This window comes from Manis pentadactyla, chromosome 8 (assembly GCF_030020395.1).
Source record: "Manis pentadactyla isolate mManPen7 chromosome 8, mManPen7.hap1, whole genome shotgun sequence".
NCBI lineage: Eukaryota > Metazoa > Chordata > Mammalia > Pholidota > Manidae > Manis > Manis pentadactyla.
The window spans coordinates 76,518,280-76,545,359 of NC_080026.1; the positions used below are offsets into that span (position 1 = coordinate 76,518,280).

The 27,080-nt window shown below is 32.9% G+C and overlaps 1 protein-coding gene across 2 annotated transcripts in view; it reads right to left on the reverse strand.

Annotated features, from left to right (window-relative positions):
* Positions 1-420: 420 nt before the first annotated feature.
* PCDH15 (protocadherin related 15) overlaps positions 421-27,080 on the reverse strand; it is a 761,207-nt gene continuing 734,547 nt past the window's right edge. Inside the window, exons 31-39 of one of the 2 annotated variants that reach the window (XM_057505880.1) lie at positions 25,595-25,813; positions 23,421-23,429; positions 22,422-22,565; positions 15,395-15,460; positions 13,286-13,304; positions 11,479-11,520; positions 6,723-6,793; positions 5,794-5,902; positions 421-2,480 (exon numbers count right to left, since the gene is read on the reverse strand). In XM_057505880.1, coding sequence (XP_057361863.1) covers positions 1,929-2,480; positions 5,794-5,902; positions 6,723-6,793; positions 11,479-11,520; positions 13,286-13,304; positions 15,395-15,460; positions 22,422-22,565; positions 23,421-23,429; positions 25,595-25,813 — 1,231 coding nt within the window. In that variant the 3' untranslated portion in view covers positions 421-1,928. Of the gene's footprint in view, positions 2,481-5,793; positions 5,903-6,722; positions 6,794-11,478; positions 11,521-13,285; positions 13,305-15,394; positions 15,461-22,421; positions 22,566-23,420; positions 23,430-24,237; positions 25,814-27,080 lie in introns of those variants that run through there. The other variant, XM_057505879.1, reaches the window with a different exon arrangement.

Sequence of the window (27,080 nt, forward strand, 5' to 3'; positions counted from 1 at the left end):
ATGACCCTGGGACATCAGGACAATATTAAATTACACCTAGTAATCTGATTGAGCAAGTAGGAAAATATTGTATTTTTAATCTAACATCTATCCAAATTATTTCATACTAAACACATTGCTTTGGTGCTTTAAGGAGTAAGCCCCGATGTTCAACCATATAGATAATTACTTCTCAAAATTTACAAACACAAACCACATTGGGATCCTACTAGAACATGGATTCTTATTTAGTTGATCTGGGGGGTATAGGCAAAATTCTATATTTCTAATACACTCCCAGCTGGTGCTTACAGCTTTTCTAGCAAGGGTATAGAATGCATTAATTTCCAATAATATCAGATAAATAAGATGTTACTGTATTTGAATTCAAATACTTTTGACATCTCAAGTTAAAACATACTACTCAGTTGGCAAGTTTATGTTACATACAATTCATTCACTTTGGAAATAGGAAATAGCATCAAAATAAACAAACTTTTAAAATATGAAACATATTAAAAGGGAAATAATAGTGCATTACTCAATTTTCAACCATAAAAATAAGCATGCATGAAAGATTTTATTGAAATCTGAATTTAGTCAATACTGTGAAAGTATTGTGAGCTCTATCACACTAAGCCACAGTCAACAGAATTCTGAATTCTCTTGAATTATATTGTTTCATCATTTTTACATCTGGAGAGTAGGCAATACACAAGGCAGGTTTTGGGGATTTTTTTTTTGAAAGGATACTTCATTTTCTGTTAATGGTGAAAAATTGTGCTTTGTTCAATGGTGAAAAATCAAGACTGTTCTTTGATTTAAAAAATGCCCAGACAACCATTTTCTGGTTCTGCACTTTATGCACATGAATATTGTGCATTAGAAATATTCTATAAATAAACTGGAGCTGGGAGAAGTGATATACTATAATACATTGTAAGTTATGGACTTATGGCCTTTATGAGCATTTCACATACTATATAAATTCTTAACCTTCACAAGTTCCTTTATACTGAGTTTATGAAATATTATTTTCCAATGACATTAACGTGAGACTTCTGCGATCTTACTACATCTGTATTGACGCTGTGGTTCTAGATGCATCATTGCTTGTTTGACCCTTTCCCACCTCAGTAAGCTTTCTCTGGGGTGAGATTTCTCTGATGCTCCAAAAAATTCTTTAACTTGAATGGCTAAACTTAATTATGTTCATTATGCATGGTGTTCGTAGAGTGTGTGTGTGTTTGTGTGTGGGGCTGTGGGGAGGGAAGTGGGGGGCATGTGCCAGGGAAAACTGTGGGTGATATCTATAAATGAGATATGACTTCAAGTATTCCTTAAAAGGTCAATATACACATAGGTAAAAATCTGAAAAACTTTATATTGGACAATAAGGAAAATAGGTTCATGATTCTACATGATATACAGAACATTCCCAAATTAACTCTCACTTTGTAATTCTATCTTTCATTAAAAATCAGGATGTTGTAGACAGCAGCTGTATAAACCCATTACCTGTAAAATCTTTTACTAGAATTTTTTTCCATTTTTTTATGAAAAGTAAACTACATGTCCCAAAACGAGCTCTGTGAAGCTAGGGATGAAGAATAATCTATGTTAATCAACAAAATATAAATGATTACTTAGTAAATTATCTCTTGTTTATTAAAATGAAAATAAAATTCAAGACCCAACAGAGCAGCTAAATGTTTACATGATATGTTATTTAGTGAATTGAGAGTCTGTCCAAAAAGATTTTCTGGGAAGAACAATTAAATAGATACAAATGGGAGTGCAAATCTGTCTCTTTAAACTTTAAAGCATATCGTTCAAACTTTTAGCTTGTGTGCATGATATAAATTCCATACATTGTTTTCTCAGGGACGATAAAAAGCACAATTTATCAAAAACTGAAGTAAAAATCAAACTAACTTTTAAAAAATTGGTCACAGTTTCGTCATTGGTATATGGAGGTTGTTCCAGGGGCCCATCCAAAGCTCTTCTTCATCTGATTGCGTGTGGTCACTGTGAAATTCCAGTGCCTCCTTGATGTTCTTACTGTCAACTGTAGACTCCTGTTCAACTGTGCTTTTCAGCCTCTTCCCCAATGGCTTTGCGGCTGTTCTCTCAGTCCCCACAGGGCAAGGGGCAAATGTAACCAGAGTTGGTCCTGTGTTCATTTTCTCAGCAGAAAATGGCCCCTTGGATAATGTGTTCAGAGGGACATTCTCCTCATGAGTTACTGCCAATTTGTCTAGTTTCTTAAAGTGCCTTCCTAATCGCATGGGAGAAGCAATTTTTAAGTTATCAGTGAGGCAGGCCCGGCGGGTTCTCACCACAGAACCATTCTGTGCAATATATATATTGCCATTGATGTTACTGTGAATATTAGTATTGTGAAGACGGTTTCTCTGACATTCAGGTGCACTGTCTTCTCCAGCTGAGCTAGTTTCATGATCTCGATCAACAACTAACTTGATCATTCTTTTTCTTGCCCACTGTGAAAAAAAAATCAGTATGTGAGTCATTATCAAAGGCATTAAAAGATCAAAGATTACAATGCCTGTAAAATTCAAAATCTTAGGTAGTAGCTCTCAAAGGTAAATAACTCAAAGGAAGTAGAGGGAAGCAACTCTTATTAACATCAGTTTCTTTTCCACCAGTTGGTTTTAGAGCTTCCTAATTTCTGAAGAGAGTGTTGCTGAGTTAGGAAACAGACATTTCTGGAAGCACTTTATTCTTTTAGATCAAATCACTGCTCCATGTGAAAAATAAAATGTGTATAATTTATAGTTGACTAAGATCTGAATCATTGTTTGAGAGCTGCTATACTTTTCAGAAAAGTTAACTTGAAAGAAAGACACAGCGTTTGTGTATTCTGTTCATATTGATACTTCCATACCCAGTATTTTAAAGATATTTTTAAACCTGCATTCTAATTAATCTTTCATTATTAGCCACACTTTATGTATAATTTAATGCATTTATTCACTTGAAGTATCCTGTGTTTTCTGGGTCATCTCATTTAAATATGTAACTGAAAAGAAAATATCTTCTCAGGTTGCATTTTCTTTTTTTAGTATTACACAAAAAATGAAAACTAATTATTGTAAATTTTCCTTTAGTAAGCAACTGGAACACAATAGCCTTTTCACAAATTTATTTTTCTCTTACCAATCCAGATTAGAAATGGCAAGAAGCAAAGGTTAAAACAGTATTCTCAAAATACTATTGCATTTTTGGGATATGTAAACTGCTAACCCATTGCCGTAAGTAAGCCATGCTTTTTGATTTCAGGATAGTATTTCAAAATCATTATGTTTACTTACCCAAGGCCAAAATTATAACTGTTACAATTTATTTTTTCTATATTCTCTTTAACTCATATCCATAATGGAAAAGAAATGGTAATAAATTTATTTTTCAAAATATTTATTTCATTTAATTCCTAATATTTGAAAGCTCCAGGTACAAACCTAGGTGAATACACCCATGATATTTCTGATATACTTTTGCAAGTTGAAATACACATATATGCAGAAGTAGACTTTTAGAGATCTCATTTGCTGCAGCTTGTCCTAAGCATTTGCTTTCAAAAGACAATATAAATAGCACCCTATATATTCCATAATCCATTTCAATAGGAAGGGCCTCACTGGTAATACAGAAGGTCACACTGCATGAACAGAATCCTACTGGAAAATATTAAATATTGATTAACTTATCGTGTGTCTTCTGAATTACTAATATAGGAAAGATAAGTCAGTTTTAATAACACTCTAATACACAAATGTATCTGGAAGCCTAGATATCACTTTTCTGGCATGCTTCTAATCTTAAATCAGATAAAAATCATGATCGGTTTCCTCCGCATCAAGTGGCGCTTCAGAGAACACACAGAAGCACTGCACACAGGGGCACTCAGCACCGCAAACTCCCACCTACTGCCATCTCTTTCAGAGGGCTGTGTTGTAACCCTCACTGGCTCCCGGAGACTTCCGTCGGGGTGCACGCTTCCTTGATTCGTACTCTGGCACCTGAAAGCCCCATGGACCTCCGGACTGACTTTCACTACTGCTGCTGACCGATCCTGACTCCTCCTCACTTTCCAAACTGCTTTCGACCGAAGCTGATTCTGCACTGCCCTCCTCAGTGGCATCTTGAGACTCACGGCCTGTCGGTTCCCGCTCAGCGGCCAGCTCGCTGTCCTCTCCCGCTGGGTGCTCTTCTTCTTCCACCTTTGGCACTTCTGGCTCTTTGGGTGCTGCTTCTTTTCTGCCTTCGACTTCCTTGACCTCTTGAGCAACGGGTCGTCTTCTTGCAATAAAGATGTTTTTCCTTGCCTTTTCTCCTTCTGACTCTGTAGATTCTGACTCTTCTGATGCAGGCGTAGAACTTTCCTCCTCCTCTGACCGTGTCTCTGATCCAGACCCCTCCTCCGTTGTCTCAGACTCACTGAACTCAGACTCCTCCTCACTGTACTCAGTGTAGTCACTTGAGGATTCTTCCTCTGACTCTACGGTGCTTTCTGTAGCTTCATCTTGGTCCAGAGTTAACTTCAAATAATCCTTATCTTCTTCCTCAAGGCCTCTCTGCCACTCCTCACCCTCCAGGCCAGTGACCTCTCTTCTGTCCGCCAGTCCTCTAACTTTCTTAAAGATCATCGGGAATATCCTGGCTCTCTTCCATGTTGTGTATGTAGGCTCAGGTGCTGGTGGTTTTTCCAGAGTAACAACTACTTCCTCCTCACTAGGCTCTCTAATTTCAACTTTCGGTTTTTTTATTTCCTTGGCCTTTTCCTGAAAATCATGAAAATGCAATTGAAGCATCAGCTGGAGGATGGTTATGACATGACTCTGTCTCACATAAACTAAGCAGGAGGAATGAGTCTGCAAAGTGAGTTTCTTGTGTGTTACAGAACTACTTCCAGGGAACAATCACACAATTCTCTACTGTTTATCCCCACTGCATAGACACAGAATGTGATCAAGGAAAAGTAAATTATTTTAGTTTTGGATTGTACTTTATAATACCAAAATCTAATGTTTTCTCATTCTTTTTGTTATTCAAAATTTATTTTGCATCTTAGATCGAAAGAGAAAGATATAATTATTACCTTTTCCTTTTCCCATTCCTAGACTTTGATTAATGTTTTTATGTATTTCTTTTAACAAAATTCTAAAGAATCAGGAAATTATGATAGTTTATCTGAATAGTTTATGGAAAATTTAACTATTTTCTTAATTTTGAACAGGGTAAAACAACAGTGAAGTTTATTTGAGTGACTTTTTTGGGGGGGGATAAATGGTCCAAGGAAATATTGAAGGCAAAGTATAAGAATCTGATATAAATGACTCATGTTAACTTTAAACACAAATGACAAACTTCCATTAATAATATTGGTGGTAATATTCTACTTTTTTCTAATACCTGAAAGATGGAGAATGCACTTTTTCATGACTTTCAGGTATGCTAGATAATGTGGGAACCAAAGTTACTACTGTTTTGCAAAACATATTTTATTGTATGTGGTTATAATATTTTATTTATGGGGTAACATTTAGGATTTTAGAAAATGTAAATTTTATTGTGGCTTTATTCTAGGTGTTTGACATTTCATAGGAGAAAATAAACATAAAAATGAATTTCTGTAGACAAGGCAATGACATGGCCAGCATTATTAAATTTCTATGGAAAACAAATGAATAGGATTTCTGATTTTTGAAACACTATGTAGCCTGCTATTCAAATAACGTTAAAAAATACTGGTGTTGTAATATTAACCTTACATAAGAAAATTATAGTAATTACCTCTTCCTCTTCATATTCCTCATCAGCTTCACCAACTACCTCACCATATTCCTCTTGTCCAACAGGTGGTAACAAACGACGGCGACTTCCATATTGAGGCATTTCATACCTGTAACAGAAACTTACAACTATAAACATGTTTTCATGTGGTCTGTGTAACCATAACTGGTCTCTGTTTTTCTCTTTTTCTGCATCATTCAAACAACAAATATTTATGTAGCATCTATTGGGTGCCTTTGTAAACTAGTTATAAAACCACAGGTTAAGAACTATAACCTGATGACCAATGATTTTGGCCATAACGGTGCCCTGGAATAAAAATAAAAAGTACTGAGTTATTTCAGATTTAAACTTTTGGAGAAAGGGGAGTAAAAAGAAAGACATATTGTTCCTTATATAATAAGCTTATTCAGAACATAAAGTCTCTAAAATAAAGATCTGTCTCAAACATGATCTGTAATGGTCTTTACATTCTTCTACTATATTTTTCAATTAACTTATCTGTGTAGAAGTAACTTTTGAAATGCTTCTACCTGGATTTTAAAGTACATTTTCTTCTTAATTTCTCTTGGGCAAATCTTAAGGATGACTGGTTAGATAAAGTGTTAAACATCTCATATGAAAGAAATGGTGAATTCAGGAATTGAGCAAATATGTTTGACTTCTATTTCTCACTTAGATAACTGAATAATTTTACTGAATTTTTAGTTATAGTCAATATCAATATAGAACATCAAAACAGAACTCAATATAGAAAGGTGGATAGAACTTGAATGAAATTAGTACATAAAACTAGATATATAACTCACGTTCAAAGGTGAAACTGATGAAATGGAATTTATAAGACAAATACTAGTAATAATAATCACTTAATAAATCATTAGTCATAAAAATATTAAGATACTGGATAAAAAAATCTGACATTGTACCCATGCTCATAACTGTAATACTCTTGTCCATATTCCTGGCCAGGATCAATTCCAGACTCCGTGGATAACTCCTATTGTTCAAAAAGAGAAATTGCATTTGAAAATAAATTCTTATCATATTTTAGCTCAAAGTCAGAATTCCAGACCTAGATTTGATGACTCTCAAAACACTCCTGCCAAAATAAGTTTACTTACAAATGTTAGTTAAACGTGTTCAAATATTTTTCTCTGGCTATAACTATTTTACATGAAATAAAGTTATCAGAACTAAAGATGTAAAAAAATAAATTTTTTCTTATGGTAAGTCTGCCAGTGATTACAGATGAGAACTTGTTTTTGAATAATTTTATAAAGTACCAATAGACTTTCAATATTTCACTCTATTTTAACTTATATTTTTAACAGACCTCGGCTTTAAGGAAAATTAGAAAAAGAATGTTATTTTCAGCATTATTTCATCTTCTAATAACAGTTTTCTAGTATCTAGAACAATTCTATTCATCAAAAGCTATTCTTATGAAAAGGATCTGATAATACCATTTATACATCAATACAAAACATTAATATGTGCTATCTCCCAGGGATATTTACGTTTTAAAGCATATCACTAACTCTGAATTTTTTTAAAAGAGAAATTTGGCAGGGAACAGGCCCTGTCAAGGTTTCCAGTTCTAAATTCTAGACAATACTGACTTTTGTCACTCTGTTCTTAAAGAAAGATGTTTTTCCTGAGACACACATATAGAACTAGTTGTAAGTAACTATTACATTCAGTTTTATTTCCCTTTTAATGATATTTTAACATTTTAGTAGGTTGAACTACAGAGATAAACCAATTAATTTTACAGTGAAGTAAGGAAAGGCAGGGAGGAAACCATCTAGGTATCCACAGGAAAATAGGCGGGTACTTATTTCTAAGACATATTATTTGTAAGAATTAATTTTATTGGCTCAAGTAGAGTAATGAATCAGGCAGGTAAAGACATCCTCTGAGGGAAGAAAGATATTGAAAATGTGGACATTCACAGCCTGAATGAAGGATATGGCCAATGAACCTCATTTGTACTTTGTTTAGCAAACATCATTAGAAAAATTGAATTAGTTGCCAAAATTCTAATCAGAAAATGTTTTAAAAAAAATCTGGATTTTGATTTCTTTTGAAAAATAAAAAAATAGGAACACTGCCCTCATGATTTTACATGTCTTGAATTTAATTGCTGGCACTACTCCTTAGAGCAATCATGTTTTCTTGCGGTTACTAGTGTATCCTCAGACATACTGTTTTATGTCTATACACAGTCACCATGGGATCTCCCACCTGTTCTTTTTGTTAACATCTAATAGACTCCATTCATTTATATTATGTCTTTCAATGTTAATTTAACTTTTTAATACCTCTACTTTACTATTTGATGGCTTTACAGTTTACAAATACTGAGTGAACCAACTGCAAAGGAATGAGGTTTTGATGTTAAAACTGCTTCAGCTTACCTATTAGAATAACTAAAAGTTTTTGAAAAGGAAAAAGACCAATAATATCATGTTTTGACAGTGACATGGAGTGACTGGAACTATCATACACTTTTGGAGATCTTATAAATTAGCAACATTTGGAAAATATTTGGCAAGAATACTAAAGTCAAGTATATGTATATCTTCTCACAGAAATTCAATATAGTTCAATTTATATCCCCAACATAAGTGTGTACAATTGTGCCCTGAAATACCTCATTTGTCACAGCCAAAAGCTGGAACCAATGCATTTACCAGTACATCCCACAACAATATCCTACATTTAGAAAGAAGGATATACTATTATTTGTGACAACATGGATGGAACTTGAGGGCATTATGTTAAGTGAAACAAACCAGAAAAAGAAAGACAAACACTGCATGGTATCACTTACATGTGGAATATAAAAAATACAAAAATAAGAAGTCAAAGTGTAGAAACAGAGAATAGTGGCCATCAGGGGCTGTAGGCTGAGGAATAAGAACTTGGTAAAAGAACTTAAGCTCTAAGATGAATAAAGTCTGAAGATCTAGTGTAAAACATGGTGATTACCATTGAAAACACTGTATTGTGTAATTGAAATTTGCTAAGGGAGTACAGCTTAAACGTTCTCATCAAAAGACATAAATACAAAAGGTTATGGACCTGCTAATTACCTAGATAATGGGAATTCATTCATAATATCTCTATATATCAAATCACTGCAATGTACACTTTGAATGTCTTATAATTTTGTCATTTATAGCTTAAAGAAACATATATATATATATATGTATATATATATATATATGCACACACACACACACACACACATATATATGACTTTACATATTTTAAATATTCAAGTATTTATGTTGGGGGAAAAAAAAGGTGCCAGATGAGTGGTTAGGGAAAGGAGAAATAACATCTGAGTGTTGACATGGAGGGGCTTTTGAAAAGCCAGGAGGTAGGGCACATGAACTCTGTAAAATCCATCTACCTGTGCAATATGATTTGTGTACTTTTATGTCTGTAGTTTTGTTTTAACAAAAAAATGTTTATTATAGGAAAAGGGGTGGGGAATGAGGTCAAGAGAGACCAATAAGAAACTGGGACAAGGTGAATGTCTAAATTTAAGTTATCAAAACTAAATACTTTAAAAATACTTATGTTTCATATTGGTAGGTTTAGACTTTTGCTGCTTCTTAAACCCAAAGTAATTACAATGGAATATTACTCAGCCTTAAAAAAGAAACAAGTCCTGCTGTATGTGACAACATGGATGAACCTTGAAAACATTATCCTAAGTGAAATAAGCCAGTCATAGGACAAATGCTGCATGATTTTACTTATACAAGATACCTAAAAGAGTCAAATTCATAGAAGCAGAAAGTAGAATGATGGTTGCTGGGGGTAAGGGGAAATGGAGAGTTGCTATGCAATAGGTATGAAGTTTTAATTATGCAAGATGAAAAAGTTCTAAAGGTCTGCTGTAAAACACTGTGCTTATAGTTAACAATATTGTATTACACACTTAAAAATTTGTTAAGAAAGAAAACCTCAAGTTACATGTTCTTAACAATTTAAAAAAATGGTTTTGCAATAGAATTTTAATAACTTACAGCAGTAATAAAAACAAGTATTTATGGAGACATAATGTAACTTGGTGGATTTCAGATTTTAAAAATTAAATAATTATCTTTACAAATTCATACTATTTTTTTCCTAAAAGGAAAATAGAGCTCAGCTCTTGCTAGCTACAACACATATCCGGCAGTGGATGACTTCAAAATATATAATAGGATAGAAGCAACTGGGAAAAAACCCAGGAAACTTAATCCCTGATTCAGTCAATCCATAGTCTGAGTTGGGTAAGAAGACATGGGAGCTAGTGGAAGGGAATAATCTGAAGGGTCCCTCTTGGATTCTTGCACCAGCTATTACTGAAGGATAGAACATCATCTCTTCAGAGAAAAAAAAATTGCAGAAGGACCTGGTGACTTAGGATGACCTGGACAGACAGTAGAATGTTGACCCTTTTTGCTGCTCCCTATTGCCATCCCCTTAGCAGGAGAATCTTAAGAGTTTGGAAAATTATACTAGGTAGCATTCTAAAAGTGACTTTATGGGCAAATGCTTAATGTTTTAAAGTCATTTTTGCTGAACACACAGAGAAGATATAGACTTAATTTAGTATCTTTCGACCAAAGTATAATAATAAAATGATCAAACAAAAATACCAATAACAACTACCATTTACTCAATTTCTTCCTACTCTGTCCCAGTTACTGAGTAGGAGTTTGAGTATTCAATATTACTGCCAACATTTTATAGAAGATGAAACTGTTGCTCAGGAAAATGCATCTGTTGACTAAGGTTTTGCATCTAGTAATTGGCATTTGGATTTTAAATCAGAATTACCTGGTTCAATAGTCTATGGAGATGCCTCCATGGCAATGTTTGCTAAAACTTTACAGAAGTTTGAATTCCTGCCATTCAACTTTCAGATTTTGGGGAGTAAATTCTAACCACAAAATTCCTTTCTTTAGCAAAGCTAAGATTCTATTGTTAAGGAAAAAGAATAAAAGAAATACCTTTTTAAACTGGAGCTTATAAAATACTAAATCTGCCAAAGGAAAGAGATACTTAACATTTACATCACTTTTAATTTTTTTTAAATCTAGGCAGTATATATAGCATAATCAATAAATATAAATGACATGCATTTACTATATAACTCTGAATATATTTTTCTCATTGCAGTAGAAAATGACTTAGACCCTTTGAAATAGACCTGTGCCCAAAGGTAGGGTTTTGAATCACACAAAATGATTAAAGACCATTGGTCATAACCCAATTACTTCCTTCTATTATTTCAGCACAAGATGTCAGCATTCTTTCCTCAAACTTTGTTTAATCTAAATCCCATCTCAGGAATAGTTCTGATGAATCTAGGTTCATGAAGGCAACTGACAGATCAGGTTCATGACTTGTCTCATTCAATGCCAGCTTGTTTTTAATAGGAGCAAAGGTCTTAGTCATCTAATTCCTTAGAGAATAAAGCTAAAAACTTGGAATTTCTGCCACTAGCAAGCAGGAGGAAGTGATCTGCTTATTTATCGATTTTTTTTTTTTTAATGTAAAGCCCTTTCTTCTTTGACCTGTAAAATCATGCCACCTTGGCAGCACCCAACTCTATCTACATGTAAGATGGACCAGTACTGTGAAGGCTCAGCGAATTGGAAAGAAAAAGAAACTTGATACCTCTGGTTTAAGAAGAGAAGGTCTCAGCAGCTGCTGTTGCTGCTAAAGGAAATTAAAATAGAAAAAGGTTTAGAAAATAATTCAGATGGAAAAAGGAGCTTATGATGGGAAGAGAGAAAAAAAAAGATCACAGCTTAAAACTGGTTACCTTGGGATTATGTTTTATTACTTATGTGGTAGCTACCAACAACATTAAATACTATTTTGGCTACTCATGTTGGAACATAAAAAACAATTTGTTTTTAATTTCATCATTGTTTTACTTAACACAGAAGTTAATAACCTTAATAAAGAAAAATGTATAAATAACTTTTCGCTTTAATTTCATCATTTTAATTAACATAAAAGTTAATAACTTTAATAAATAAAAACAAGTAATTTATAGTACATAGTACTATATGTACAAAGTACTTGTACTCATAGTACAAAGAGTTATTTATAGTACTAAAAGCACTTGGAAATGTTACACAATTGTTTTTAAACAAGTTTAACCTTGTTTTAAATTGTCCCTTTTTTTTCTCCCCAATCACATTAAATGTAATCAGGTTCATTAGGAAGAAGGGTAGAGTACACAAAATAATATAACTGTAATATAGTCATCATCATAAGACATGCTTCCCATTTTTCTTTTTACCAAAATGTGGACTGCTCATACTCAGGCATTAAGAATGTTTTTGGAAATGCTTCTGTAACTAGGGGATTATCCTTCCTCGGATTTTGCAGGCATCACTTCCTTCTGCCTCCTCACATGACCCATTCTTTCATAAAGGAAACACGGTCTCTATTGATCCGCTTCATAAAAATTTATACTTTAGCCAGATTGGAAATAAGATACACGAGTCAAATTTTGGCTTATCAGCCCTTGGATTGGAGGTGGTAGTTATACAACACACATCTTAAAGTAAGTATTGGGAAAGTGGGCATAGAAGTTCTGGGAGATAATTCCAGCAATGAACCAACTGTTTGAAATCACCATTAGAACAACTAGTTGACTGAAAAGGTAGACTTTCCATGGTACAGATGTTAGTGAGTTAGTTTAGATAAGGTGTTCATTTAAAGGGGTGGGAAGTTTTAAGTTAGAAATATTCTGATTTAATCTGTTAGTTCTTATATTATCCCTCTATTCCTCCAGAGCAATTATGCTAAGTGCATTCACCTTGATTTCCAAATAACTTAGGATTCATACATTCTGAACTATTAGCCAATTAGGTCATATCCTTATTTCATTCTCTTCACTGAGAATCTGTATGCTAGGTTCTCAATGACTTCAAAGACAGCACCACTTACAGTGTGGCTAGTCAAATACTGTTGGCCAGAATGCCCGGTGTTTTTTTGTTTGTTTTGTTTTTTGTATAGACCAAGAAACAAATTAGCACAAAAGAAAATCCAAGCTTTCTAATGGTCTGACTTTTTTTTCTTTTGACTCTTTACAATCTCAAGCCCTAATATGATAGGAAGGAGCCTTGGACTGATAGAAAGAACAAAATTTAAGTAATCCCACAGTTTCTAAATTAGGTTTATAGCTTAGGAAAAAGAAATTTGGGGGAATGTCACAATATTGAGAAATAGTAATTGAGGTTAAAACATTAATTTATCTTTGAAAAGGTGAGCAGTTGATCTGTGTTCACCCACTGAATAATAGACTTAAAGACCCAAACAAAAAAGCAACAAATAGCATAGTATATTTATATGTTTTGTTGAAATAAAGGAAAATACCCTAGTTTTGAAGGAATATAAGTCAGTGCTGCCTATAATGCAAATATTTCCTGAGGAAACTTGATAGAACATAACACCAGATGGCCCTTACCTCTGATGCATAACCTCTCCTGCAAGGTGGAAACAAAGAAATCAGTATTAAACGTCTTGGATTTTCAGATTGAATTAAAATTATAGATAAGGATGTTTTTAAAAAGTCTGAGAAAAACTGGGAAGACAATTTTTGCTAAAAAATTTCCTCAGTAAAAAATGTATTTTGTGGCAGTATCAAGACAGGAGGATCAAGGATTTGTCCCTGCATTACTAAAAACAATTAGCGCCCCAGACCTTCCATATGAACACCAGACCATGTGCAATCTATTTTATTTCAATGGTATATAATAGCACAGTTTGATTCTATATGACCTACTGGATTAAAAATATTCTACACCATCTCTGTTCTAGACACGTCCTGATAAATATAAAATACTTATTTGGGGAAAAGATGTATTTCACACATGAAAAACAACGGTACAGGATAAAAACTTATTTCCATGACTTGAATATATTCTTGCAAATGTTTATAAGATGACTTTTTTTTTCTGTTTGTTGTCATTTTATTCTAAAAATAATGAAAGCAAAATATTTACTAGTCTTTAAGGGTCAACTCTACTGTTAGACATAAATGAAAAGATTTTTAATGATGTATTAACCAACTATTCATACTGCAAAAATGATTTATAAAGTTCATAGACTGCAAGATAGTGAAACATTTGGCTGTACCTGGGAAGGATGAAAGTGTATAGTGTTTTCAGTGCTGAATTTCATTAACTTGAAGATTTTTTATTTATTACTCATTAAACAGTTGACCTAAAGTATTAAACTGGTGCTGTTGACCATGCTTTATGGAACTAATAAACAACTTAAATGAGTATTTATTATGAAGAGGTATGTACATAACTTTCTAAAACCTAACAACCAATTACTTTAGAAAATTTCCTTAAAGTATTACCAGACTTTTACAAAATAAGTCTACTTATCTGAATGCGTCTTACAATGTGCTTAAGGCATTGTTGATTGAAACTGCTGGCAGTAATGGTTGTATAATGTCTACTTAATCCTATCAGCAATTTATTATTTGAAATGGTTCTGTAGTGAGTTTTACAGAGGGCTGATATGATTCTCCCAATAGTCCTTTGAGAATGATCATCCTGTGGAAATATTTAGAAATTTAGATATTTTCACCTTTTACTCAATTTGTAGCAACTTTTACTCGAGATAAAGTAGAGAAAGCTCATACTTTGGTTTTCATAGTGACATTTAAGTCACATACATTATATAAAATGTGTAGCCAAGGATATTTAAACTGCCTCTTTCCATTAGTGATAAAATATCAATAGATGAACTATATTGTTTCCATTAACCTTGTTGTTGCCTTTCATTTGGTTATTTGTATTGTCTGTCTTAACTCAAGGGCAAAAAAAGTGACTAGAAAAGGTGCACAACAGAATCAATATGTACAATTACCTGTGTACTTTCAATTAACATGACTTTCTATTCGTCCTTATAAGACCAGTCCTATAATATTGAAGCATCTTTTTACATAGTTTATATCCAATGTGTATATTATTCATCTTACACCACTTGTATGGATTATAGTTTCTTTTTAACAATAAGGAAAATGTGTGGTAACCTGTTCATGTCTTTTCATGAGGTACCTAATAATTATGACTAATTGGAACATAAATGCAGAGGACAAAAAGGATTATTTTTCTAGAGGTTAGTTGTCAGGTTGTAGAGTTTAGAAAATAAGAAGAAGAAGAATATTTTGGCTTGTGTATGCAAAGCATATTTATAGGTCTCATGTAGAAGATATTCTAATTGACTTTTATGATGAAGTCAGGAATCTCTAAATATAATGTGTCAGTAAAAGAGCAGATTAAATATAAAACATGGGAATGGGTATTTCATTTGAAAAGTATAAAATATTAATAAAATTTTTAGATTATACAAATATAAAAATGTTATGTAAAAGGACAGTGATTTAGGAAGGTTTTAGGTACCTAATAAAATAGTTATTTGGATTTATTATAATGTTTCTTTGGTAAATACTTAGAAGTTTCATTAACAAGGAATTTCTTTTATATTTCCAAGATGTTGATACAAAAATTGCTTAAAAAGACACACTCACATTACAGTCTTACACAATTGTGAATAATACCTTGTCAGGGTCCGCCAAATAGCACAAGTTCTCATGCATATGACCAGCTGCCAACAAAACCTCCAACTGAAGTTTTTCAGTGAAAGAAAGAAAAAAATCATGTTCATGAACCCCAAGAAAGAAATTACTCTAGATTTGGATGAAAAGAATCTGAAGCAGAGGAGCTAATGAAATAATTAGTTTACAGATTAAAAAAAAAATCTGATATTGTATGATGTACAACAATTCTTGGGGAAATGTCACATAATCTGAGAGCTGACGAAAACCTTTGAAATGATGCATTGTAGGGCTCTTGAGCCTACATATTAATATATTTACAATGGTAATTATCAAGCAAGATTTTTTGCCTATGTTTTGGAATTGTGCTTTTCTCTATGCAGATTTATATCTTCTAAAATACTAAAACTGCAGAATAAAATAAATAATTGTACTTGTCTTAAAGTGGGAGTTTCCAGGAAATAAAATTCCACATGTTAGATAGAAAAATCAAAGTAATTACTTGATGGTCAAGTGTAGCTTTCATTAAGAAAACAAGAAAGTAGTATTTATCTTAGCTGATACCTTTAAGAACTTAATAGGCTGAGCTCTAAGCTATAGGAACTTCTTCCTATCTAAAATTTTTATCTTCTTTGCCTCAAAGAGCAAAGGCCCATGTAAAACTGGTGACAGCTCACCAGATATATTCCCTCTGGATTTCTATTTTTAATTTTTATATTTTATTTATATACAATAGGCTAAGTTTGGATGATTTATCCACAGTAATTAAAAGTAACTATGAAAAATAAATAGGTAAAAGTAACTAGGAATGAAGGCAGTAATGCACTTTTCTAAAATTTTAATAGACAAGCATGTTTCATATTTTTGATAAACTCAAGAGAAAATATAATTTGCATTAATGAAATAACCTTTAAATTCTTACTAGGTAAGCCTTTGGAGACAAAATTTAAACTTCTTTTGATGAAACTTGTTAGAATCTCTTTATTAAACTGGAGATAAATATTTTCTTTGAAGAAGGATCTTATGATAAAATTATGATTAAAGAGATGATATAATAATGCAGACAAGCAAAACTAAAGAGCACTTTCAACATCTGTGGGAACAATGAAATGTCTTACAAAAGTCAACAACTCAAGATTTATTTACATTGTAAGGAAGGGAAAAGAAAGCACAATGAGAAATGAATAGAATAAAACAGCAATTGAAAAAAGTAAATGATTTATCAAATGTATCAGCATACTAGTAAGATAAAAGCAAGCCAGAGTAAAGAATGTTCTTATAAGAAAACAGATGATTACATCTTATAGCACCTGGGATTTATTTTAGAATCTCACACTATCATTGACTACATTTCTAGATACATAACATCTTACTCTGGTAATATTTCTTCTTACCAAATACATAGGCTTCAAGGAAATAACAGAACCTCTGATGTCATTTTTAAACTTATTTTTAACAATCTACTTTTCCCCTGGAGCACTCTATAAAACTATGACGAAAAAATAAATGCAAAAGTTACTGTGTTAACATAATAAGCAAGTCACTGGTATAAATTAAGATATCTGACTTCCAAGCCCGTATATTCCCATTGAAAAATAGGTTAAAATTACTTACTTTTTAAATAAATGTAGACAAATAATGCTAGTTCGTAGTTAAGAAAATTAAGGTAAATCTATAACATGAGTTAGTAATGATGAGGTTAATAATCTTTTAAATTAAAAATGAGTAAAAAACAGCACTGCATTGCATTTAGGGTGAAAGAACTGAATCTTCTTTAATGTTTAAATTTGTCTCCACTCGAAGATTATTGCCAACAGAAGGGTTGTCCAGTTAAAACAGGAAAAGCAAGATTACAGTGAAGTAGATGGACTGGGAGATTGTTTTTCAGTTCCCTTGACAATATTTTACAGATTCTCCTGGTTTTGTTCAGATGTCATTTCTCTATTTGTTATTTCTGAAGGGCAACTAGTTTGAGGTTTTGACATGTGTGTTGGTGGATAGTTTTTTTCTATTTGGCTGTACATGTTAGCAACTGACTTTTCAAGTTCTGCTAGGTTTTTAATATGCTTGAGGATGCCTCTTGGTTCCCTTGGAGGATCTGCATTACACACTGCTGTTGATGTTGACAGCTGTATCCTAGAGGACTTCATTTCCTTGGCTTGTGTCACACTGACAGTGTGTTTAACAACTGGAATACAAACACACTTGGGGGATGGAACTGAAGATGAAGGAGGCAGTGGAGAAGGAAGAGGAGGATATGGTGGAGGAAGAGAAGGAAGTGAAGATAAAAGATGTGGAGGAGAAAATGTAGAGGGAGAAGGGGGAACAGGAAGTGCAAGAAGTGGAAGAGGAGGAAGAGGAGAAGGAGGACAGGAGAGAGGAAAAGGAGTAAGGACAAGAGGAGGAGAAGGAGGAGGAGAAGAAGGAGGGGGAGGTAGATTTGGTGGATGGGGAAGGTTTTCAGAAATGTTCCTTTTGGTTTCAACAGTCAGCATCCAAGTGGGTGTCTCTCTCCTAAAGGGCGGGGAACTTAAAATGCAAGGCATTGAAGGAGAAAGTTCCAAGGAACAGTCAGCAGGAGAAATGATGACATTAGGCTCTTCTTTGAGTTCCACAGTCCTTGAAACAGTTGGCAAAGTGGAGAATGAGGAGTGAGACCAAGGAGAGGAAAATGAAGAGCCTGAAGACAGAGATTTCAACTGTTCACTTCCTTGTATAATCAGGGATTCACGTTGCCTTATTTCCTCTTTTTCTGTTAAATTTGTATCTTCAGCTGTAAGAAAGGGATTACTTTTACCTCTTGTGTTTGGAGAGGTTCTAATGCTGTCATTTTCAGCTTTCATTCTGTTGCTTTGCCATTGCTCCAGATCTATGGTTTCTGGTCTATCGGGATGTTCCCACACTGGCATCCTAGGGAAGCTGACTGGCTGGTTCCACATCCTCTGAGTCTTTTCTTTTGGGCCCATGAACTTACTCTTGGCTTTTGTTTTGGGTAAAAAGGAGTCTACAAAATGTTTTCTTAGTGAAAAGTCTGAATCTGTTGGTCTTTGATCTATCTTTTCCTTATAAAGGGTGTTGTGGGTACTTAAGGCTTCCTCATCAGACATCAATGTGAATTTTCTTGGAGACTTGAGCCGGTTGTTCTTAAGTGATCCATCTATATGAGCATCAATAGTATTGGAAGAAAAGGGCATCACCATGTGCTGATGCTTCCTGTCTTCTGAGACTGATTTATTTCCCCTGCTTTGTTGGAAATGGCAGAGAAGGAAAAGACTTGAAAGAAAAGAAGATAATGAAATATAAGGAAACAGGTTGTGACATAGCTTTCATGTGAAAGATGTTTTATGATTCTCATTACTACTTCAAACTATAAAGGGCCAAATAACAGTAATCTACTGAAGCAAGATATTATTTTTATGTCCCTCTTCTCAAAAGGGCAGGGCAGGAAAAGCTTGAGAGCTGTAAGTAGCATGAGAAATTTTAATTTTTAAAAATGTATCAATTTGTAGACTGACTTTTCTTATTTTCAGTTGATTTTATATAGCAAAGTGTTCCTGATTGCACATAACAGTTCTCTCATATATAAATCATAGTTCCCCAAATTGTAGACTGGCATTTTGACTAGTGATTTCATACCCTTCGCCTCAGTTGAGGATGCTCAGAGCTGTTTTGGGGAAAAGGATCTGAGCTGTAGCTCATTCAGTACCTGTCCATTATCTCTCATCCCAGTAATTCTAAATTTATGAAGCTAAAAGTATTCTCCTGAGATAAAGCCTGCAAGAGAATAGAGAAAAGAATTTTCAATTCTCCAGATTAAGAGAATTAAAGTCCCAAGGACAGATGGGAGAATTTCACAGAGATCAAAGTCAGCTGAGAAACTGAATATATGATAGAATCTTGACAGTTATTTTCTCTTCTATTTCAGTTTTCTATGCTTCAACAGTTAATAAATACTATCAATATTACAAATAAGAAGAAGGGCTATTGGTATTTCCTTTTAATATGATCTATATTTAATGAAAAGATTTATGTTAAAATAACAGTTTTGATATCACTGAAAGGTTTGCTTATACACTGACACTGAGTTATAGTGGCTGTGAGTGATAAATAAAATTGAATAAATTAAGGGACACAAATAAGTGCCTCTAATGAAAATATTTGGACATTTCCTCTGGAAAGGCTGGATTATTTATAGTTTTGAATAGTCTCTTATTAGACTTTGATCTCAAGCTCAAAGGGAGTGACAGATTTATTTTTGCTAGTGTTTAATTTTTACCCAGATAGCAGAAATGAAATGGAAGGGAAGTATTTTGAATAAAGATTAAATAACCATATTGAAACGTTAAGATGACAGATAAGGCAAAAAAAACACACCTGATATACAAAGCAAAAGTTGTCATTGTGTTATTTGACAAAGATACTAATTATAAGAGAAAATTCTTACAGGTGGACTTGGGCTATCAGACCCATCATACTAATTCAGAAAGTACAGACAATTTGGACTAAACACACAGCACTTTCCCTGATCTTGAAAAGTCATTTTTAAACAACATTCTTGACATTATATGGCAACTGTTTTTGTGTAGATCAGTTCTTAGTTAAATTTTTCTTGGAAGGAGCTATCTATGTAAGTACATCATACCATTTTTGATTGAAAGATATCTACAAATATTGCTAACAAATTATAAATTAGGGAGATTTTGATACTTCTCTTGGTAGGCACAGGTACTATTAGTGGGAACGCTTGTTTTAAGCTCATTTCAAGACATCAAAAGGGAATGAGGTGTGGAAGATACAACTTTCTTTTTAAAAGTAAATGACTCCATGGTAAAAGGTAAAAATTACTGTATTTAGAGTAAAACAGCACTTAATCTATTCACTGCATCTTTTTTTTTTCCTAGTGCCCTTGAATTAGAATGATATTATTTACTTACTTATGCCTATGTATCCACAGGTGAGAAAGAGAAAACATGCGATAGAAAAAAAAAAGAGTTTTAACTACAGTTAATTCGAGATGATTATGAAAATACTAACAGGAAGTTATTTTAAACATTTAATATTTACATCCAAAAAAGAAAATGCATGTTTCTATATTTTCTTTGTATTTGTTCATAAAGAATAATATGCAAAAATGTTTTAGATAAAACCATATTGGCAATTATTTGGTTGTCTTATTATATAAGATTATAATCTAGCTATTTCTGATACATTGGTAAAATTCACCTCTTTTAAACATGAATGATTTCAATCCTAAAACAGAAATTATAAATTCTAAGATTTGCTTCTACATCATAACTGAAAAATTAGTTCACAATGAATTATAAAGAAGATATAAGTATTGTTTAGAAGAAAGTATGTAAGTACTATGATGACAGAGAAATTGTTGAATCTATACGAAGTTATTAATTACTTCAGGAATTTTTACAACTGTTTTTCCTTTTAAAAATATTTAATGATAATTCATTTGGAAATACTTCATTTTCTAGAAACTTATGATTAGATTCCCTGTGAAAAGTTTTTTAATACACAGATCAAACATTTGTTAAAGATAATTAAATGTGAAGAATTTACAATATTTAAATACATACTGTGATTGCAAAATCCTCTAAATCTACCACAATTTTTCAAATGAGAATCATACTTAAGCATTTCTATTTGAAATTATCACCATGAAACTATAATGTTTCCATATGATGTTATAGTAAGTCCACTTTTGTTAAATAAAAATAAATGTATATCCCTCACTAATGTAATATAAAACACACTTAACTTGATACATAAATCTTTTTTAGTTCCTAAAAATTTTTGCTGGTGAGAAGTGGTTAACATAAAGAGAATCAAATCATACTGGCTCAATTCCTATATTCACCAATGATCCAAAAAAAGAGACTATCATTTTGATTTATGAAAAAAATATTTAAAGCATGAGTCTTATATCTTAGAAAGTCAAGCTTTAAAGCTGTTTTCAATTCAATTTTAGCATTAAAATATGCATTAAAATTAGTTTTAACATTTTTATAACTTAACATAATCTTGTATTAATATGGCAAATAATATTGACATTTTTGTTTAAAACCAGATTTCCCATTAAAAGGTTCACTTCTTAATTTTTGAGGCTTGCTTTATTCCTACTAGTAAATGCTATGAATGTTACATAGTAGATAGAACAACAACCATCAAATTCCAGTTAATAAAAGGTTTCCTGGATTGGAAAATTTTATAACATCCTTTGTTGTTTCACATTTCATGTCCAGAAATACTTAACTCTTGAATTCTTAAAATATAGAAAAGTCAGATATCTCCAAAAGGAATCAGGTTAGGAGGGTCGTATCATTGTAGAAACATCTGTGAAATCTTTGAACAGTAATTAAAAGTCTTTCAAAAATGTACGATTTAATATTGCTTAGAGAGTCCAAGTAAAGGAGAAATATTAAGCTATCACAGAAGTCTTTTTTGAGAGTAATGTACTGAAAAGGATACTCTTTAAATGGTTGGGTATTTATTATTTAATTCCTTTTTTTCATTCAGATTTTAATTAGTTTTATGACATCCTAAAATAGTATCTTAGAAAAGTCTATGTTTAGATGGTAGAATTGTTTTTTAAGGAGTTGGCTTTCTATACCAAATCAGGAATTCTTGTTTTATGGCCATGCTTTATTTTCTTAATTTCCTATGAGGAAAAAATTTTTCAAAACCTTTAATTTTAGAAGAAAAAAATGTCTGCATGATTCTAAAGGGTTAGAGAGTAAATATACCATTCAAGCTATTCATGTGCAAGTGTCTGAAGTTGAATGCTTCTTTCCTCTTTCTCATTGTTTAATGTTCTTTTTGTTTTGTTTGCTTGCTTTTTGGTAATTATGTTTCAATTCAACTTTTCTTAAGGCTCTCGTCTTAGCACTTTCTGTTTTTAAAAAAATGCAATCAAAGTAGCTGTAAACGACATTTCCACAGCAGGTTGAAATTACATACTCACCACAGAGCATCCACTCAAAACCCATCTGTTTCTCAAGGTTGCTGGAAGCGTACTTACATTGCGCTGTCCCCGAGCTCTTCATAGAGATGTGCAGCCGGGGGCGGGGGCGGGGGCGCGGCCACGGGCGCGGCGGGCGCCGCAGGCTTAGCCGCGGGGAGCGCCGACTGGATTCGCGCGGTCTTGGTGCACTCTGCTTGGCGACTTCGGTAAAGTAAGGATGTTTTGTTAAAACTCATTTTAGAGACCATATACTTATCAGTAGGCTACCTTTTAATAGTAAAATACAGTTATTAGGGGAACCCAATTAAAAATATTTCCCCAAATATTAGAATTTATAAACTGATGAAATTAGGAAAGTATTATTTGCATATATCTTCTTCGCTTAAAATTTCTTTAAAAATTTTACCCCTTGACTAACAGTTTTAGAAGTCAATAGAAATATTGGCAAACTGAGTTAAATGAAAATATTAAAAGGAGAAGGCAAATTTTTAAAAATGTTATTAATAATTGGTGGTCGTTAAACAAATCTCTTTCATAATGTAAGGCATATAGAAGATACGTAATTCTCCTTTGTTACTCATTTTCCATCTAAAGAGAAGTCATTTCATTTAAAAACGGTTTGAAACACTTTGATATTAGTTTATAAAAGGCTGTGTAGGTGTGCCCATTTAGGAGGGAGATTTGGAATTTTTTATTTCCTTTGGAATCCATGGATGCTTGTGACTCTTGCATTAGAGGTGGGCTGCTCCTTTTGAATGTCTGGGACACTGATTGCTATTTCCTTCCTCAACATAAAGATCTTAAAGAATGGAAACCACCAGAGCAAACCATCTTTTTCACATTTCCTTCACTTGAATCCAGTTGCACAAAACCAGCTAAATTTTCTCTAATATACAAAACCACAGGGAATTTGAACTAGAAGGTATGTGCCTCCTGCAAGTACAAAACCGACAAATAATACATGGTTCTGGGCAGGCTGACTACTTTATCTGTATTATCTGGGTTTCTCTTTTCATATTCCATAAAGTCATAGGAAGATATTACTATCATACTTACACTTTAAACCTGTTTGGGAGAGCAATGGGTAAGGAAAAAAAAAAGAGAAAGCTCCATTAGAAATATTGCATTCATAGTATTTTAATGTCTGATTTATTCTAAATTATGAATAATTTACTGGTTAAACTCATAATGACACACACTTAATGACATAGCAGGGAAACCAAGTATTTCAACTCAGGAGGTGAGAATGGTGAACACTTATTATTACTGTCACAGTCATACAAGCTATTAAAACATTCATTAGAGAAAAATAAATAAAACCAAATGGAATAAGAAAAATTAGATTAAAATTCACTGGATATGTGAATTCAACTCTGATAGAAAAAAGAGATATTAAAGATGATCTGATCTTTATAATTGGCTTATTGGCTTTCTTCACTTGAAGAATATTAAAAGAATGGTCAGGAGGTAAGCCCTGATTATACTCTTGGCCTCACTTTGAAGCTGAAGTCAGAATTGGAAGATACCATTCCTGGGGAATGAATTCATGACACTTTTTTTCATCATATTTACCTCCTATGCACAGCAAATTGCAGACATATGTTAATATAAAAGAAGAACCATCCATTCCAATCTTAAAAGCACAGCATGAAGGTACAAGAGTTAGACTTTTAAATATTAGAATTTTACTTTCCAACCTGAGTTGTGAAAAACTCATTTTAATTCTGTGAATCTCTAACAAGAAATAACTAAAATTAATTCATACAGTGTTAAGCTGATGCTTGATTAAAAAACAAATAATGCATCTACAAAATGTTTAAATATTCAGCATCATCATTTTTTGCTAAATTTCAGACCACTGAGTACAATATCCAGGGTGCTTCAATTTTGATCACTGCATTGTGTGCCAAGTATAAGAAGTTTTCTCACTAATTTTATTGCTAGCAGCATATAATAAAGTTCCTTTGGGAAACAGAATGAAAATAATAAGAGTAGTACAGTTTAGATTTAATATGGAAGCTAATATTGGGTTAATACTTAATAATTAATACCATTTGTCCAATATTAACTTTGTTCATAGGCTTTAGATTTGGCATGTTCATTGATTTCTTAAGGATAAACTGAACTCCAATATATCGACCTGAATATTGTATTTGCAACTTCACATTGTTCTTTTAATGGAAAATATTCCTATAGGATCTGCATGCAGAGTATACTTTCCAACTTTCAGGTTGGGATGGCCTTACCTTATTTAACTGAAAAGAAAACTCTCAGTGTTAGAGAACAAAAATAACAGTTTAAGAATATATAAGGGTGATTTCAGTACTTTCCCTGTAGATATTTTACATGATAAATAGCAATTCCACCCCTAGTTTTTACTATTTGTCATGTTAATTAATTTATATGATTTATGATTCCTGTTACTTATTTCCATTTTGTGGCACTCTTTGGGCTACTTCTCTTCATAACCTCTTCCACATTTTTTTCACCTGTCATTGTCAATGGGGAATATTCTTAATCACAAAGGTTCTGCATAGTGAGTGTCAAATAGGGATAGCTTACTAGACTACTTCATATATAGATGTTTAAATTAGCTGTAATTACTTGACTACTTTGAAGGGCCTAAATAAGAAAAACAGAGATTTTAAATGAATGTATTTGCCTATAGGAACCAGAATAATTGAAGGCCGGTATGGCCAAAATACCGTCAGTTGTTCCCATGTAGGCTCGAGCTAGGCTATCCAGGAAGGAAGAACCACATGGAACGTTAGATACAGTGTGCTTTGATTTCAAATACTTCTACTAACACTGGGATCATCTGCACGAGGTAAATTAAACAATATAGATACAAACCTATAATGACAATATGCTTTGCTTACAGACCTTCCTTTGGACCAGGGATTTCTGGATATGACCTTCGCTCCCAATTCCCTAGAGTACCTAGTACCTCCTCTTCCAAGGCTCTTAACCCAATGAAGGGCATATGCAAAGCCACAAGAGCTTACCTAATATTTATATTAGATAAGAACATAGTAGGAGCACTGAATGATATGTAAGAAATGTATGGGAAGTTTGTTTTCCCTTCAAGGAAAGTCAGTGGCAAGGATACCGCAGTCCCAGAATGGTTGCACTGTAAATGTTTTACAATTGCAAAGCTATGTTACCAGAGCTGTTTTTTCGATCCTACCTTCTTGAGAACCTTCCTCTATTGAGCATCTGTAAACACTTACTGTCTGTAGCTGACCAAAACCACCAAGATGGCAGGAATACAGCAGAGAATGATGATGAAGGCCAGCGCCAGCAAGGCGCCTTCGGTGTAGCCTAGACTTTCTCCTCGTTTTTTAATGCTGGTCACGGCCTCTGGAGTCCGGATCTCCAGAATGCGTCCTCCTTCCCCATAATATGGCTGAAAGTCTTTATTGATATCGAGCAATTTGCCGTCCAAAAATCTTTATTTTTAGATAAATAGTAAAACCAATGATGTTAACAGAAAGGCCTTTCTAAAAAATAAAATATTTTGTAATATCTCTTAATATTTCCTTTATTTCAAACACAAGCTGAGTCAGAAGTCTTATTATGAATAAGAAAAGCATATAAAGCAAGAATAAACAAGAGTAACTATATATCTATATACACATATCCAACATAACAACAACCCTTAACTTAGTTTGCTTACAGACTTGAGAAAAGTAATGGTCAATATCATTGAACTTAATATCACCATGTTGAGATCATTTATATTATGCATTTATTCAGGTGGAATAAAATATAATATCTTAAGTTATTTTGACTAGCTTAAAATTATATTCCTGCATTTTATGTCCTTGAATCCTCAGAATATAATCCTTTAAAATTGAACATTACAATACAGATTTACTGCACAAGCCTTCAGACTCAAAGTCTGTATTTGTGTTCCACCACCCAATCTTAAATGTTGACACTCTCAAACTTCAAACCAAAACAATGTTCTGTGGGCAAAGCATGAACAAATTAAAAGGTGTTTTCTCCCTAGAAAGAGAAGACTAAATAAATGGTTCAGATAGCAAATCAGTGTAGTCAGGATGACAGGAATTGATGCAGTTTAATCCAGTAATTTTTACAAACCCTTTCTCTAAATCATGCAGTTCCAATTATGGGCATTGCATTGAGAAGAAGAATAAAGGAATAATTGTTACAGTTTGAACAGTTCTGTTACATATTTTATGATTTAATTGACAGGTAATTTTTTTCCCCCAAAATTCCTTGGGAACTTTTGAATAATCCCTTACAAATCCTTCAGTACTGATGCAACAGTTGTGTTCTTAATACCATAAAGCCACAACACGTCTTGGGTACTTTCTTTTTTTGGTTTTTAAAGATTTTTATCTATAAAGGTCAAATGTCTTACTATAGAAAATTGGAAACCACAGTTCAAAGAGCAAAATTAGTCTCACAACACAAAGACAGCTACTACAAACACCTTGATATACTCAAATCTAACCTTTTTGTTTTTGCTATTAATAAATATTCTTATGTACTTGTGATTACATAACATATGCAAAGTAAAATTATTTTAGAAATATATTTTATAATATAAAATATCATACTTATGATGAAATGTGGAAAACACAAATACGAAAGAAAGCATAAAAGTAGCCCAAAATTTCATCATCAAAGGATAACCAAAGAATACCATGCTTGTGCATCTAAAACTTTATCTATTTAGAGACTTTTTAT